Source organism: Phallusia mammillata, chromosome 6 (genome assembly GCF_965637545.1).
Source record: "Phallusia mammillata chromosome 6, kaPhaMamm4.hap1.1, whole genome shotgun sequence".
Classification (NCBI taxonomy): Eukaryota; Metazoa; Chordata; class Ascidiacea; order Phlebobranchia; family Ascidiidae; genus Phallusia; species Phallusia mammillata.
The window spans coordinates 5,278,695-5,292,494 of record NC_137257.1 but is presented as its reverse complement, the minus strand read 5'-3'; the positions used below and the strand labels follow the sequence as shown (position 1 = coordinate 5,292,494).

At 32.7% G+C, this 13,800-nt stretch overlaps 1 protein-coding gene across 1 annotated transcript in view; it reads right to left on the bottom strand.

The window, feature by feature from the left end:
* LOC145231955 (cadherin EGF LAG seven-pass G-type receptor 1-like) overlaps nucleotides 1-13,800 on the bottom strand; it is a 31,500-nt gene that overhangs the window by 10,744 nt on the left and 6,956 nt on the right. Inside the window, exons 6-22 of the mRNA XM_080096427.1 lie at nucleotides 13,104-13,225; nucleotides 12,155-12,330; nucleotides 11,624-11,743; nucleotides 11,139-11,332; nucleotides 10,729-10,871; nucleotides 9,115-9,364; nucleotides 8,421-8,625; nucleotides 7,914-8,089; nucleotides 6,069-6,344; nucleotides 5,212-5,401; nucleotides 4,323-4,502; nucleotides 3,967-4,080; nucleotides 3,193-3,370; nucleotides 2,321-2,583; nucleotides 1,599-1,760; nucleotides 885-1,147; nucleotides 243-406 (exon numbers count right to left, since the gene is read on the bottom strand). Coding sequence (XP_079952553.1) covers nucleotides 243-406; nucleotides 885-1,147; nucleotides 1,599-1,760; nucleotides 2,321-2,583; nucleotides 3,193-3,370; nucleotides 3,967-4,080; nucleotides 4,323-4,502; nucleotides 5,212-5,401; nucleotides 6,069-6,344; nucleotides 7,914-8,089; nucleotides 8,421-8,625; nucleotides 9,115-9,364; nucleotides 10,729-10,871; nucleotides 11,139-11,332; nucleotides 11,624-11,743; nucleotides 12,155-12,330; nucleotides 13,104-13,225 — 3,176 coding nt within the window. The remainder of the gene's footprint in view (nucleotides 1-242; nucleotides 407-884; nucleotides 1,148-1,598; nucleotides 1,761-2,320; nucleotides 2,584-3,192; nucleotides 3,371-3,966; nucleotides 4,081-4,322; nucleotides 4,503-5,211; nucleotides 5,402-6,068; nucleotides 6,345-7,913; nucleotides 8,090-8,420; nucleotides 8,626-9,114; nucleotides 9,365-10,728; nucleotides 10,872-11,138; nucleotides 11,333-11,623; nucleotides 11,744-12,154; nucleotides 12,331-13,103; nucleotides 13,226-13,800) is intronic.

Sequence of the window (13,800 nt, the reverse complement as noted above, 5' to 3'; positions counted from 1 at the left end):
CATCTTATTTCGTTAGCAAATTACTTCATTTGCCATTCTTACAACGAATCTACATTTGTTACCTAATGTCAGGTGAACCCCCTATCTACATCTAACATTAAACAACATATTTAAACGCACGCAGAAACGAATGGGTCCCACACACGTTTATATGCAAACGGACAATAACATTTCCTGCAACGTAGCAAAAAACATAACTACTGGTTCTTATAAACAGCCACATAGTGCAAATCGTGACGAACCTGTAAATGATGAATCAGATGCAGTTGCTAATCCAAAGTCCGACTGTTTGCTTTGATAGTCGAGCAGCTCTCTGATAATTTGGTATGAACTGACAACGTCCTTTTCATACATAACAGTATTGGCTGCTGTAGCTTTGTCCAGTTCGCTACTTAGCTGTATAGATCTGAAATGATAGGTAACAAATAAATTTACTGTTTCATGAAGTATGTTTCATTTTTTTATGTTAGTAAGGTAATGTTATAAACGGTTTTTGCATGTGAAGACTATTTAGTACAGTAATGAATGTTTTTACTGTATATATTTCAAATGCATGCATATTTTACATTTGATATAGTCTTAATAGGATAATACAAGCCCATACTTTCGTATTTATATGCTATACACTTCTTGCTGACATACATAATTAGCGACTTTGCAATTTTTGGCGATAAGTCAAAAGCATTGTTTTTTATTGTGCTTTTATATTAAACTATTTTTTAAACTAAAAATCAAGTTTTTATATTTTTGTTGAAATGGCGAAAAAACACTATATTTTTGATCATGTTTTTTTTCTTCAAAACTTGACATTTCTATCAGACAGATATTTTCTCCAGAAAAAGTCTACATAAAATTTAAAAAAACATTTTTTTCAACAGTCTTACCTCCTTGTATTCAACTGGGTTTGGTTTACGCTCATCTTATTCAACACCACCGCAAATTTGTGGAAATCAGTGCTTGTGCAATTCGATAGATCAGGTTCAAGCCAGCTATGTTCGGCATCACACATGCGAGCTGCTGTACCAACTGAACCGTAGGGACACAGCATTGGACGACGGACATTCAGACGGGTTTGTGGCCACCAGATATCACTGTGGAGCGATCTGGGGCATGCTTTATCAAGTACTTGACAGCCAGCCTTCGTTATCTGCAGAATAGGAAAATGTTTTTGTCAATAAATTTAGATTTTAAGACAAAGCACAAAAACAGGAGTAAAGGGAATTATTGTGTTTATATTTTTCTGCTTCAATATTTTTCTGAAAAGAAAAAAAATCTTGGGAATTATTAAATAAATCGGATTTTTAACCAAAAGTTTAATAGTCTTAAATATTAGAGCATAGGTTGTCAACCTTTTTCTCATTTGCATATTAACACCCTAGTTCCGGATGGCTGATGAATTTTGCAAACTGTTATTTAGCCCTCAATCGTGACAAAAGAGTGAAAAACTACTCCAGCTCAAAATCTCTGCATAAAGAGTGTAACTAAGAATGGAAAATATTGTGGAATATATATATCTCACCTAATGGTGTTTTTTTAATGCAAACATTTGCAGTTTTTTAGCCCTAGTAAACACTAACGAAATACACGGTAAGAATTACCTCAGAAAATTTGTAAGTACACTTGCTACATTGTCGGCCAGATATTCCTTCTCTACATCTACACTGTCCAGTATTTTCGTTACATTGAAGGTCTTCTGATCCGAGATGATAACATTTGCAAGGAAGGCATATGTCCAATTCTGACACATAGTAGTGGTGTTTCTGTAACAAATTATTGCAAGATGTTAGACTGGTGATTCTTACTCCTTATTGTTCCATGACTGTGTTTGCCACAGCATAAACATTCACCAGCTTAATGGAAAAGTTAGTGATAAAAAGAGTGCTGATTTTGTACAGTTAAAAAAGGGTTGCTATATTACGAGGGTATATCCTGGCAAAATTAAACACTCATTTCAGTTTGCAGAGTTGGGGTTGGCAAAAGCAGTGCAAGACGGTAAAAAAATCATCCTAAAACATACTGGCATAATACAGTAAACCGCAGTGGATTCAGTTAATACTGATCTTTGCCTAATTTGGACAAAACCAGAAGTACAAAAGATTTGTAATGTGGTAAGGCTTGAAGTAAAAAAACAAAAAACCAAAGTTTAATGTACTTCGAAACAAGCTGTTTTTACCCCAAATCTGTATCTCTTCCAAAGAAATACAGAATTCAAACAATACAATTTCGGTTTACAACAACTTTTTGCTTGAAACTGGATTTGGATCAGATGCAAATTAAACCCAACTGAATTTCACTAAATCCAGTACATGACTTGATTTACCTTGCACGAGCATGCTCCAGTTTTCACATCACAATTGGAATCAAAGTTTTTCGAAGTGGAGCAGTTACATGGGGCACATAGGGAGCTGCCATACCACCCAGTGGGGCATTTCTCTGTGTGTTCCTGTTCGCAAGCAGGCCCAGAAAATCCCCTTGGACAGTTGCAGATGTACCCACTTTGTGAATCAGGATTTAACTGACAAATTCCATTGTTGTGGCAGACGTCGAGGTCACATATGGATGTACATGTTTTGCCAACGTAACCTACATCATATGGTACTTGATTAAATAAAATTTATTAAAGAATTAGGAAAAAGTGAAATGTCATAACAAACTACAGGAATCCGCCTGTGAAACATTGTCTTCACTCATTAAATATGCAAATTATTCAAGCGACAGTCGATCAGCATCAGATAAATGTTTTATTTACGTAACGGAAATATTAATTTTCCATATTTAGAAGACATTGTCAGTTTCCGTCTCAAGTGTTTTTGTTTTTTCAAACAAAATTTTGAATTTGACTGATAGTATTTTAAATTCTGGACAAAGCGTTGTGACTCTAAAATCTATAGACATAATTTACCAACGTTTGAAAAAATAAAGTAGTAAAACTTTTAAATGTTTTGGTCCATAAACCGTTTGATCTATAACAAAATATGAGGATTAGCTTATTATTTAGTCACAAATTTTTAATTTTCACAAATAATAAATATTTAGGGCAACTTTCAACAAATTTGCCAGTAAACTACAAAATTTTGAAAAAAAAAACTTTCAAAATGAGTTTCATGCAACAGTGAAAAAGTCAACTTCTAAAAATAACCTTGGCAGGCACAGAACAATCCTCTTTAAAGAAGTCATGCAAAGAAAACCTACCTTTGTTGCAGACACATTTCGGCCTTTGCCACTCAGACATGCATCTGCTGTGAGTGGGACAACGGCTAGAGGTGCATTTCTCTGGGTCACTGCACCCATGGGTCAATTGAGCCCCACCTTTAGGGGTAAAACTGTTCGATTGTATGATGTGCATTGGTGGTGACCCCAAACGCAGGTTCTGCAAAGGGTTTTATATTTTTTATGTAACATGGTTTGAAATCTAATAGGCCTATTTGTAGAAACGAACAGCACATTTCCTTTCACAGTAAAACACTTGTGACAGAAACAAGTGTTATGTGCTGGGCTATGCATGATAAAACTTGACTTGAAACCTTATAAATGTGTTTTAACAGAGAATTTAATCCTAATTTTGACACTTAAAGTTCATTTCACAGTCCAAGTTTTATATGTTTTTTACAAAATAAGATTTTTTTGAAATTTTCAGGGGTTTCGATTTGGATCTGTTTGCATATTAATATCTGGTTGACAAATATACCAAAAGTGATGTTGCTTTTAGTAAACTATGCTATTTTCTTGTAATCAATTTAAAATGTCATCATGTGTGGGTTTGTACCTTTAACCAGAAATGACCTGTACATAAAAAACAATATTTAGAAGGCAAAATGGTGAAAAACTGCCAAATGCTTTATTTTTACTTTTTTAACAGTTCATGTATAAAAAAGGCCCGAAATCATGCAGTTTTTGTTAAAACATTTCCAGTTTTTTAACCTATGATTTTATTGCTTTTAGGTTTTTTAATTTTTTCAAAAGTACCTGGAAACATCCTTTGAATGGTTGTAACACCCTGTTTTGATAATATCTTCCCCCTACATGCACAGCAGATATCTTGAGTTGCTGGAGTTGTGTTCGACTGAACTCAATGTGTGCCTGTTACAAAGATACAAACAGTTTAGGCAAAGATCAGGATAAAATAATTCGGACAAACCAAAAAGGTTTCTCAAGAAAAAACATCACAAATCATTTGTACCTCAAGTTTTATTAAAATTAGACAAAGATCTAGATTAACTAAGGTTTACTGCAGAATATTTGCCAAATTAGTATATCCTTTGTTAATAAGATACATCTTTTTATGTTTACTAATTAATAAACTGTACAAATCTGATTTTTACCTGTTCTAGAGATCCGTCCAAGTAAACTGCGACATGAACTTGACCACTAGTCGGGCTGACCTTCCAATCAGCTGCCAACTCATGCCACTGACCGTCATTGACCGATGTTTGCATCAGTGGAAGTTGTTTGTGCATTTTTGATCTCGTTTTGATGACGTAGAACACATGGCCACCTACCAACTGCATTAGAAAGCAAGAATCAAATTAAAAGTTTGTCCTAATGTAGTATTTTTATTCACAACAGAAAAAAAATAACTGTTCACTTTTTAAGGGGAACGTAAAAGCTTATAAGAGATCAGAGAACAACTGCTTACATACGGAAAACATAGTCAAAACAGTCCACTTAAAGAGCAAATGATTTTTTAACCCTTAGTTGCAAATGGTTAAACCAGTGGTTTCCAACCTTGAAGAATTCCTCACTGAACAATTTAAAATATTTTCATTTCTTCTCAACAGACTACATAGTAGATGTTAACCAATACACAGATCATTAAAAATTGGGTCTTTTATCGACCTCACAGGTTCTATTCCCAGAGCTTAAGTGTCTATTTTAAACTGCATGTTAAACTTAAAGTAAATTCCTCTCCCCAAGTTTTGAAATTCCTTGGAAATCAATGGCTTAAACAACTGCTGCTGTTATTATTGTGACAAAATTTCACACAAGATTAAATTGTGGCATACACAGGTCTGTGGAATAAGTACTACAATTTAACATTATAACATTTGATTAATTTATAGCTAAATTGCATTTTTTGTAGGCTTCCAACACTTTACACTGATGATAGCAGCAGAAAGGTATTAAAACGTTGTAATAAAATATGTTAATTTAAGAAAAGTTTTTTTTGCTTTTATCGGTCGCTAATTCCCTAAAACAGGTTTATTTACACACCTTGACGTCAATTTGTATTGGTGAGTTGTCACCGATTCCGATGTGCATGACAATCGCATCAGTTTGAAACGTTCGAAATGAAACCACTTGCTGCCATGGTAGCAGAAATGTTGGAATTTCTCTGACGTTATTGTACGTGACACAGCCCTTACCATCCAGCTGTGCAACAAACTGACTCAAATGCTCACATCTGAAAAAAATTACCGATTTTTTTCAACCACAAACAAAGTATAATATGGATTTTTAACTATTTTTAACAATATTTAACCTATATTGCTTTTAGACCAGTGGTTCACGAATGACACACCCTGGAAGATAGCCAGTTTGCCCCAAGGTAACCAAAATGTTACATTATATGACTTTAAACAGTGAAATGACTGTTATTACTACCAAATGTGTCCCAAAAATTTCAGTTATTTTATAGGTGCGCTTTTGGGTAGAAAACTTTCGAGAAACAAAAGTTTAAGTTAGACAATAAAAAACACCAAACCACACAATGCGTTAATATATATCTCAAAACCCTAATGTTTTACTATTTTAAAAGTACAGTAAACCTTCATTAATCCAGACCCATTTGGACCAAAAATTTGTCTGGGTACGGCAAAAATCCGGATTAACTGATGTCGATTAGTTTAAGCCTTACCACATTAAAAATCATTTGTACCCAAATTTTGTCCAGATTACGTAAAGATCTGGACTAACTAAATCCATTTTACCGACGTTTACTGTACAAGACATTGGAGCAACTAAACTGTAACCAGTTTTAAAGTTACTTTTCACATTGCTTAAACAAATCGTTCAAATCTGCCATTTTATATATTTTCTTTTTTTAAAAGAAATTTCGTTGTAATTTTTACCTTCGTCCAGTTCTGTCATCATTGCACAAACAGCGGAAATTACTCCACATGGGTTTACACGTTCCTGAATTACACACTTGTGAATCGCATTGTGACTTCATAGGAGAGCAGCCAGCCTTTGAACCATTGTTGGCCACATATTGGCCCAAGTCAATCAATTGACCGTCGATTGTTAAGTCTCGTAGACAACCGTCAAAAGATTTCGACTGAACCTGATATTTTTCTGGTAGATCTGGAACGCCGCCCAATAGCAGTGGAGAGGTTAAATCCAAAGAGCTGAAAAATGGATTTATTATTGTTTCAGAAATAAAAAAATATTTGACAAGAATTTAACAAAAAGAAATCAAAAATAAAAACTATTAATAAGACCTGGAAAAAGAAATTAAAAAAAAAATTCAAACAAAATTCCAAAATTCAAGACTTTAAAATTGCAAAATAGTGGGTAAGTGGTTTAGACAAACAAATGTGTTTGTAACACTTCGGAGATGTTATAAAATTATACAGGCCAATATAATAAAATGGTGAGTAATGTAGTGACCCACATTTTGTTTGCACAACTATTTAATGGGGCTCACTTTGTAACGAGAAAATCGCTTCATTTTGTTTGTAAAATTTCTGATTTCAAAATTTGTTATGATCCTATTTTATTGACTTTTTGCATTAATCCAGGAAATGAGACAATAAGCATTACTGTTACTCTTTTTCTTGGACTGATAATCCCATAAATTCCTTGTAATGTAAAAAAAAACAATTTCTATGATGAGATTATCTATCACAGGTGTACAGACTTGCTATAATTGGAAGTAATTAGGTGTGACATGGAAAATGAATGCTGTGTTCTAATTCCTGCAGGAATAATTACTATTCATTTATTGTCAGTTTCTAAATTGAGATTAGCAGCTAAAACAAAAAAACTAGGTTAAAAATCAGTGTGGACAAATCGCTTGTCAATTGTAATCTTTTATCAATGTTCAATTTTTTTTATATCTTTAATATGTTACTTTAACATGAAAAAAAAACATCCAAAATAAATTTGCCAATTAGGTATTTCTATGTTTACATGAAATCACAAATGTAAAAAACATGGATTAGGGAGGGTTGAAATTTCATGTTTACATTTACAAACAACAAAATGTCTGTGAGAAGCAAAAAGACTGAAATTGAATCCCCATTTAGGTGGATGGGAAAAAACTTTACACAATGTCATTCATAGGAAACATACAATGGCCCTCATGTATCACATTGCACCTTAACAAATTAATGTAGTGTCCAATTTAAGTGATTTATAAATGTAAAACAAAGATTTGTCTGAATAAAATAAAAGCAAAAACAGTAAAAAAACAAAAATCATTTTACTGTCCATTAAAAAAATAAACCAAAAAGTAAAACAAAATGTTGCTACCAAAAAAATGAAAAAAGGCTTATTTTTTTCCTTTAAACAAAATGAACCATGCTGTAAAAACCACCTTTTTGTTAACTCCGAATATAAAATACACTTGTCACCTACAAAACAGCATAAATTTGACAATCGCAATAAAAAAACACATCTCCTAACTATTAAAATCTAAAAAGGACCATATTTTTAAATCTCATTTTTTTTCAAATTAGACAAAAGCCACAAAAAATTGGCATTTATTTCAATAATTTAATTTTATTGAGCTCTTCTGGCAATTGTATTTTTGTACCACTGTTTCCTTGCCCTATACAGGTAGCCTTCATGGGGGTAAATATGCACATTCAGTGTTATTTACCCTGATGAAGGCAACCTGTATATGAAGTGCCAGGAGAGCTCTGTAAAGTTCATATTATTATGCCTGGCAGCAACAGCTTTATTGTTTAACTTACTTTTTTGCTCCTGTTTGTTTCACTTGCTTTGAACAGCTGTAACTGCCAAAAGTTGAGTTCCAATTTGCTGCCACCATATAATCACATGACTCAGGGTCAACAGTTACCACGGCGATCTTAGTCGATGATGGTCCTGCACGGTTTAGTACGCCGTATGGCAGCGGTCCAGGTTTAGGCTAAAATGCAAAATATTACACATCAGTAAAATAGATTTATTGTTGATTTGACTTTGCATAACTGTGAAGAACTACATGAGTATTTTCTATAAATTTGACATCTTTTATTGTTTAGGGACTTTTTTGGTCCTTTTGGTCAGCTTATTTAAATGTAAGCATGCGTATAAAAAAATACAAAAACAGGATTTAGGTTGGAAAATATTTTTATGTTTTATAGTGTATTAGCACTAAATACAACTTTTTAGGAGACATTGAATTCCTCTCACACCCCAGAAGCTTGGCTAAGCATAAAGCAACAATTTACATCGTGATTTTGCTCATATCTATTTACCTCATTAAAGTATTGTATATGGACAGTGTGCCATTGACCATCATTTAGTCCACCTGACACATATGGGTCCACAACAGTCCAAGATTGACCAGTCGAAAAATTGAGCTGTGCTTGACCTCCAACTAACTCCAAGGTCATAAAGTCATGTTCATGATTCAAACGACCGTTGTAGAAAAGAAGACCATCAGCATGGATTGTAGAAAAGCTAAAAAATAGCCTAGTTAAGTCTATGCTTTTTTGCTGTTTTCTTCGAGGTTTTCTTCAAATAAAAAGATTGAAGCACTCTTTCTTGACCGAAGAATTGGAACAAACCAGCATAAAACAGAAAGTAACAAAAAATAAAATACAGACAACAACATCCGTGACTCCTTCAAAAAGGGGACCCAAATCTTTTCGCACTATTTAGAAAACTGATTACTTTTATTTATACTGTTAAAGAAAGTTGGAATTTTACGCTCATAAATAAATGTTAAGGTATTAAATTCGCATTATAAAACATCAAAAGCATAATTATTCATTTTACTGCAAAAAGTCTTACTAATAACTACAACCAAAACAACAAAACAGCTAGCCATGACCATCTACACAATAGAGTCCTACACACCCAAGTGGAAAACTATAGTTATAGTTTACAAAAAAATGAAATCAAAATAAACAAATTTTCCGTCACTGCGTTACAAAACCTTTTACCCACCTTAGTGAAAGAGTAAAATGCCACTGATTGCTTATTCCAGGCAGGGTAAGGAAATTGCCACGGCGAAATTGTCTTGAACGTAGCGCGCACAATGAGGTGGTCTCTTCGCTAGGGTTACTTATACCAAGTACTCCGAAACAGGAACAGCTAAAACTGTCAGAGCTTGTATCAAGACATTTTCCCCCGTTTCTACAGATTTCAGGGTGCTCCACACACTGGCCTTTGTTTAAGTTGATTTCACAGTGTACACCTGTAATGCACAAACACATTTTTACAATACTTTATCATCGAATCACCCAGCTTGTTGCTTGGTGGATGAAGACTATAATGAACGTTATGTCAGTTAAGTTGATTTATTCTTAAGAAAATGAAATATATTAAATATTAGCGGACAATTTCAGAACACTCAATCAGTATGTGTATTTCTTATTATTTATTTATTATTTATGTATTTTTCATCATTTGATATCTTGATTTATTTCCTGTTCAGGACTGATCATGACATATTTGTTGGGCAAAATCTACATATCTGAGTGGTTTATAATAAGAAATACATAGACTTATTTGAGTTGAGTGTGCTTAAATTGTCAGCTAAGATACATCTATATATGTGAAGTCAAATAATTTACGCTTTTATTTGAATACATGTTAAATTGCAATATGGGTTTCAGATATTATTTCTGTACATTAAACTCTTTTGCTTTCACAAATAAAATATGTTAGTACTGTTACACAAAAAACATTTAACATTTTGTGTTAAAATGCACACTAACAAAAAAAAACAGTTTCTAATTGAAATTCTTGTACATTGGTATCCAATATAGTTTTAAAATGTAGACAAAAAAAATTGTTGCAAATTATATGCTTTTTTCATTTATATACATTAGTTTCCAAACTAATTTGTGTTTTTGGCAATGCCACATCAAAAAGTACAAAACATTCCACAAAATGAATAAAATTATCTCTAAAAACTGGCTTAACAATTCAAAGTGATAAGTGCTAACATTCTAGCGAACACAGAGGCCTATGTATTGCACAGCTGTTCATCAATTATTTAAGCACTGGAATTTCCAGGCACTTTGATTACTCAACGCCCAATTCAAATGCATGCAGTTTGAAAGTACAGGCTTAAAATATGAAGCATTTTTTAAACTGAAGTAGAATGTTTCTTCTAAAAAATTGCTGAAAATTTTTATCACTGAAAAATCTTTGTTTTTTGCAATTAAACAGCTGAATGCTTAGACATGTGAAATTTCAAATATTCAATTTACCCCAAAAAGTAGACTTTTTTGCAAAGAAAGTAGTTACAACTAAATGAGTGAAAAAAATATTGTCACTTTTCGGTGTAAAAAAGGCATTAAATCGTTGGTACTCAACCTAACATTACTACTAAACAAAAACTGATTGCGACTTTGTTCAACGATTCAAAAAATAAGAACTGAAAAATATAGCAAATTACTATATTGGGATAATTACTCCCAAGTAAAGATCCCTTATTTTAGGTATTTAAAACTAGTTCAAAAAAGACACATATTAAATAGGATCCATATAGCATACATATGAGTACTAGGTAGCACATGTAAAAAGCACAAACTTCAAATTTCATGCACTTACCAGCAAATCCACGTTTACATTTGCAAGTGTATCCACCTTCCTTGGAAACACATTCCCCACTATTCAGACAAGGACTTGAGTAACATAAATCCACTTCATCAGTGCATGTTTCATCATTCGTGAAGCCAATTGGACACTCGCACCTAAGTTAAGGCAAACACATCAGACCTGGATGTTTAGTGCAAAAAAACAAACTATTTATTTTTTTCGAATTTTAAACAATGCCCGAATTGGATGAAATTTAGACAGCTTATAAAGTGCGCTATTCATATATAGTATATTTATTTATGCACAGTGCCGATCACTGTGTATAATGTTACAATACCAAACCTTCTCAAAGTTAAAAAAACTGAGTGAAATCAAGACCCATAATTATAATTTATAAACTTAGTTACTAAAGAAATTCTCACTTTAGTCTGTACACAGGATAAATGGGTCTGAAAATCATAACAGAAGAAGAAATGAATGGAGCAGAACTGTCGAAAGTAAGAACTGATGTGCATCGCTTGTAGTTCTGACAGGGCTCACGCAGACAGATATTGTCGTCAAACGGGAGGACATTTTTACTTGTCAGTTTTGTAAGTGTCAAGCGATTGAGATAAACCTGAGCAAAAATTCGGTTGAGTTTATAGAAACATAGGGAAACGATAACTTTAAAACAATCACCAAGCCAGAAATAGCTGCGCAACCTTTTAACACGTTATGGAAAAAACAGTGAAAGGGCACAAATAGTGGATGATGGCTCAACGTAGTACAGCTACACTGTATTATACAGTGTTAGATTAAAGTACTGAAAATTTCAGAGCTTGTAAAAAATAAAGTTAATTTATTTTTATAGTTTTATGTCTAAAACGATGTTATCTACATTTGTTCCACAAACTTCAAAATTTCTCACCTGATCTTGTAGGTATTTTGATGGAAAAAATGACCCGTCGTTGTCGTGAACAGAAAAGCTGACATTTAACACCTCACGGGAGACGTCAGTGTCATTTTGGACATTGAATATGAAAATTTTCTGCGAAAAAATAAAGCATGTGTCAAATTTACAAATTCGGTAAACAAAAGCAGTTGATTTTGTGCACCATATTTGGCGAGCAATATTACATTAGTGCAGTGGTTCTCAAACTTTTTTGGGTTGCGACGCCTCTGGAAGTTTTCTGGGCTTGCGATGCACCAACAAATAAAAGTTAATTAAGAAACTTATTATTAAAGTTGTGCTTATTGATACAACAACAAAAAGTTACGAAACGGCAATATTCTGCGACGCCCTTGGAAAATTGAAACGACGCACAGTTTGAGAACTATTGCATTAGTGCATGGTTTCTTTGCCTACATAATATTAGAAAACAATTTCACTGACAAAAAACACTTTTCAAAAAAATGGGCCTTGTTTTATTTTAGTCTTTTAGCAGCAAAACAGTCATACCGAAGTGGAAATGTTTAAGATTTTGGCGAGCCCATTCGTAAAGTTGTACATGACAGGGGAGAGGAAGGTGTAAGCGTTCATGTGAAGGATTCTAACAGTAATGCTGTGTTGTAACATTTCGTCCGTGATCCCAGTGACTCGTAATGTGCAAGTAGCAGGAGTTGTATGCAGACCATCTTTGAAACGTAAAGAAACACATTGTGAGTCAAGGTCGTTAAATTTTATGCTGCGCACACATTCCATAACTGCTTTGCCATTTGTGAAGGGCAAATACAAGTTTTTAAAGATTGATTTTATGGTTTCGATGACAGCAAACAAAAAGTGATAGTTTAATTGCTTTTGTGCTTTAACCAGCTCTTAAAATTGCACAAGTAAAAATTTTATTGACTAAATTTAAATTTTAATAAATGGTTGATATATAAATGCAGTGAATCATGTTTTGTAAAATATATAATGCATTTTAACAGCAATTTTTCTTGTATAATAATTTTATTGATTGACTTATGTAAAATTTTAACAAAAGTTTGAAATGTAAATCCAACATAAACCTTGTACAAATAGAGTTATGTTTTGTAATATAATGCATTTTAACAGAATTTTTACTTTTTTTGATAAAATGAGGACAAGTAAAATTTATTGGAGTTTTTTAACAGAAGTTTAAAATATCAATGCAATATAAACATTGTACAAATAATACCACATTTTATAATAAAAGGCATTTTAACAACAATTCGTCTGTTTGAAAAAGCTAATTCAAAACATAATGTAATACACATACACTAGCTAGAAAAGCTATGGCAAAAGATAACATCACCAAAAGCGAAATTGTTTGGCAGTTTATAACTAAAGTAATACCCTGCAGGCACACAGAGAATAATGTGGCAATTTTACTTCTTAGATGTTATCTCTATAATGCTTTGGAGCCAAGGGAAATTATCAATTTAGTAACCTGACACTTGAATGACCATCCTCACTGAATACTGTCTGTTGCTGTCTAAAGTCGAATTAAGACGTAATTCTCCGCTGGTTTCGTTCATCAATAAAAGATTGCCTGCGTTCCCAGCCACAAATCTAAACCATTCACAAAAAAATTCAAACTGTGAAGAAAAATCTTGATATCTTTGCTATGCTATGAAACTAAATCGTTAAATATATATATATATATGACCTGTTAAATGAACATTAAATAAGTTTTATTTGAAGATATTGGTTAATAAATGCGACGTATTTTAAGGGATTGACAGTAGAATATGCTTAAAGTTTATGTCATAAAACATTTACTCAGCTATTTTTACAGAAAAAACATATTCTGCCCAGGCATTAGTGAAATAATTTGACATTCAATTGATATTTATACATTCATATTTGTACACATATACACATTTAAAAAAAAAATTAAATACATTTTTAAAGGTGTGGAGAAAACAATTACAGTGTTTCTATTCTAACAGTAAAACAAATCAACATTTGTAATTTGTAATTTTGAAAATCATTTTTTATATTTTCCAAAAATGTTTTGTATGACTTGCTCTTTTATGTATTATGAACATCTGAAACAGTTGCTAAACATCAAAAAGGAAATTTGGACATAAAAGGGACACTTCACTGAGCAAAAACAATGCACAGCACGAAAGGTTGGCACCAAT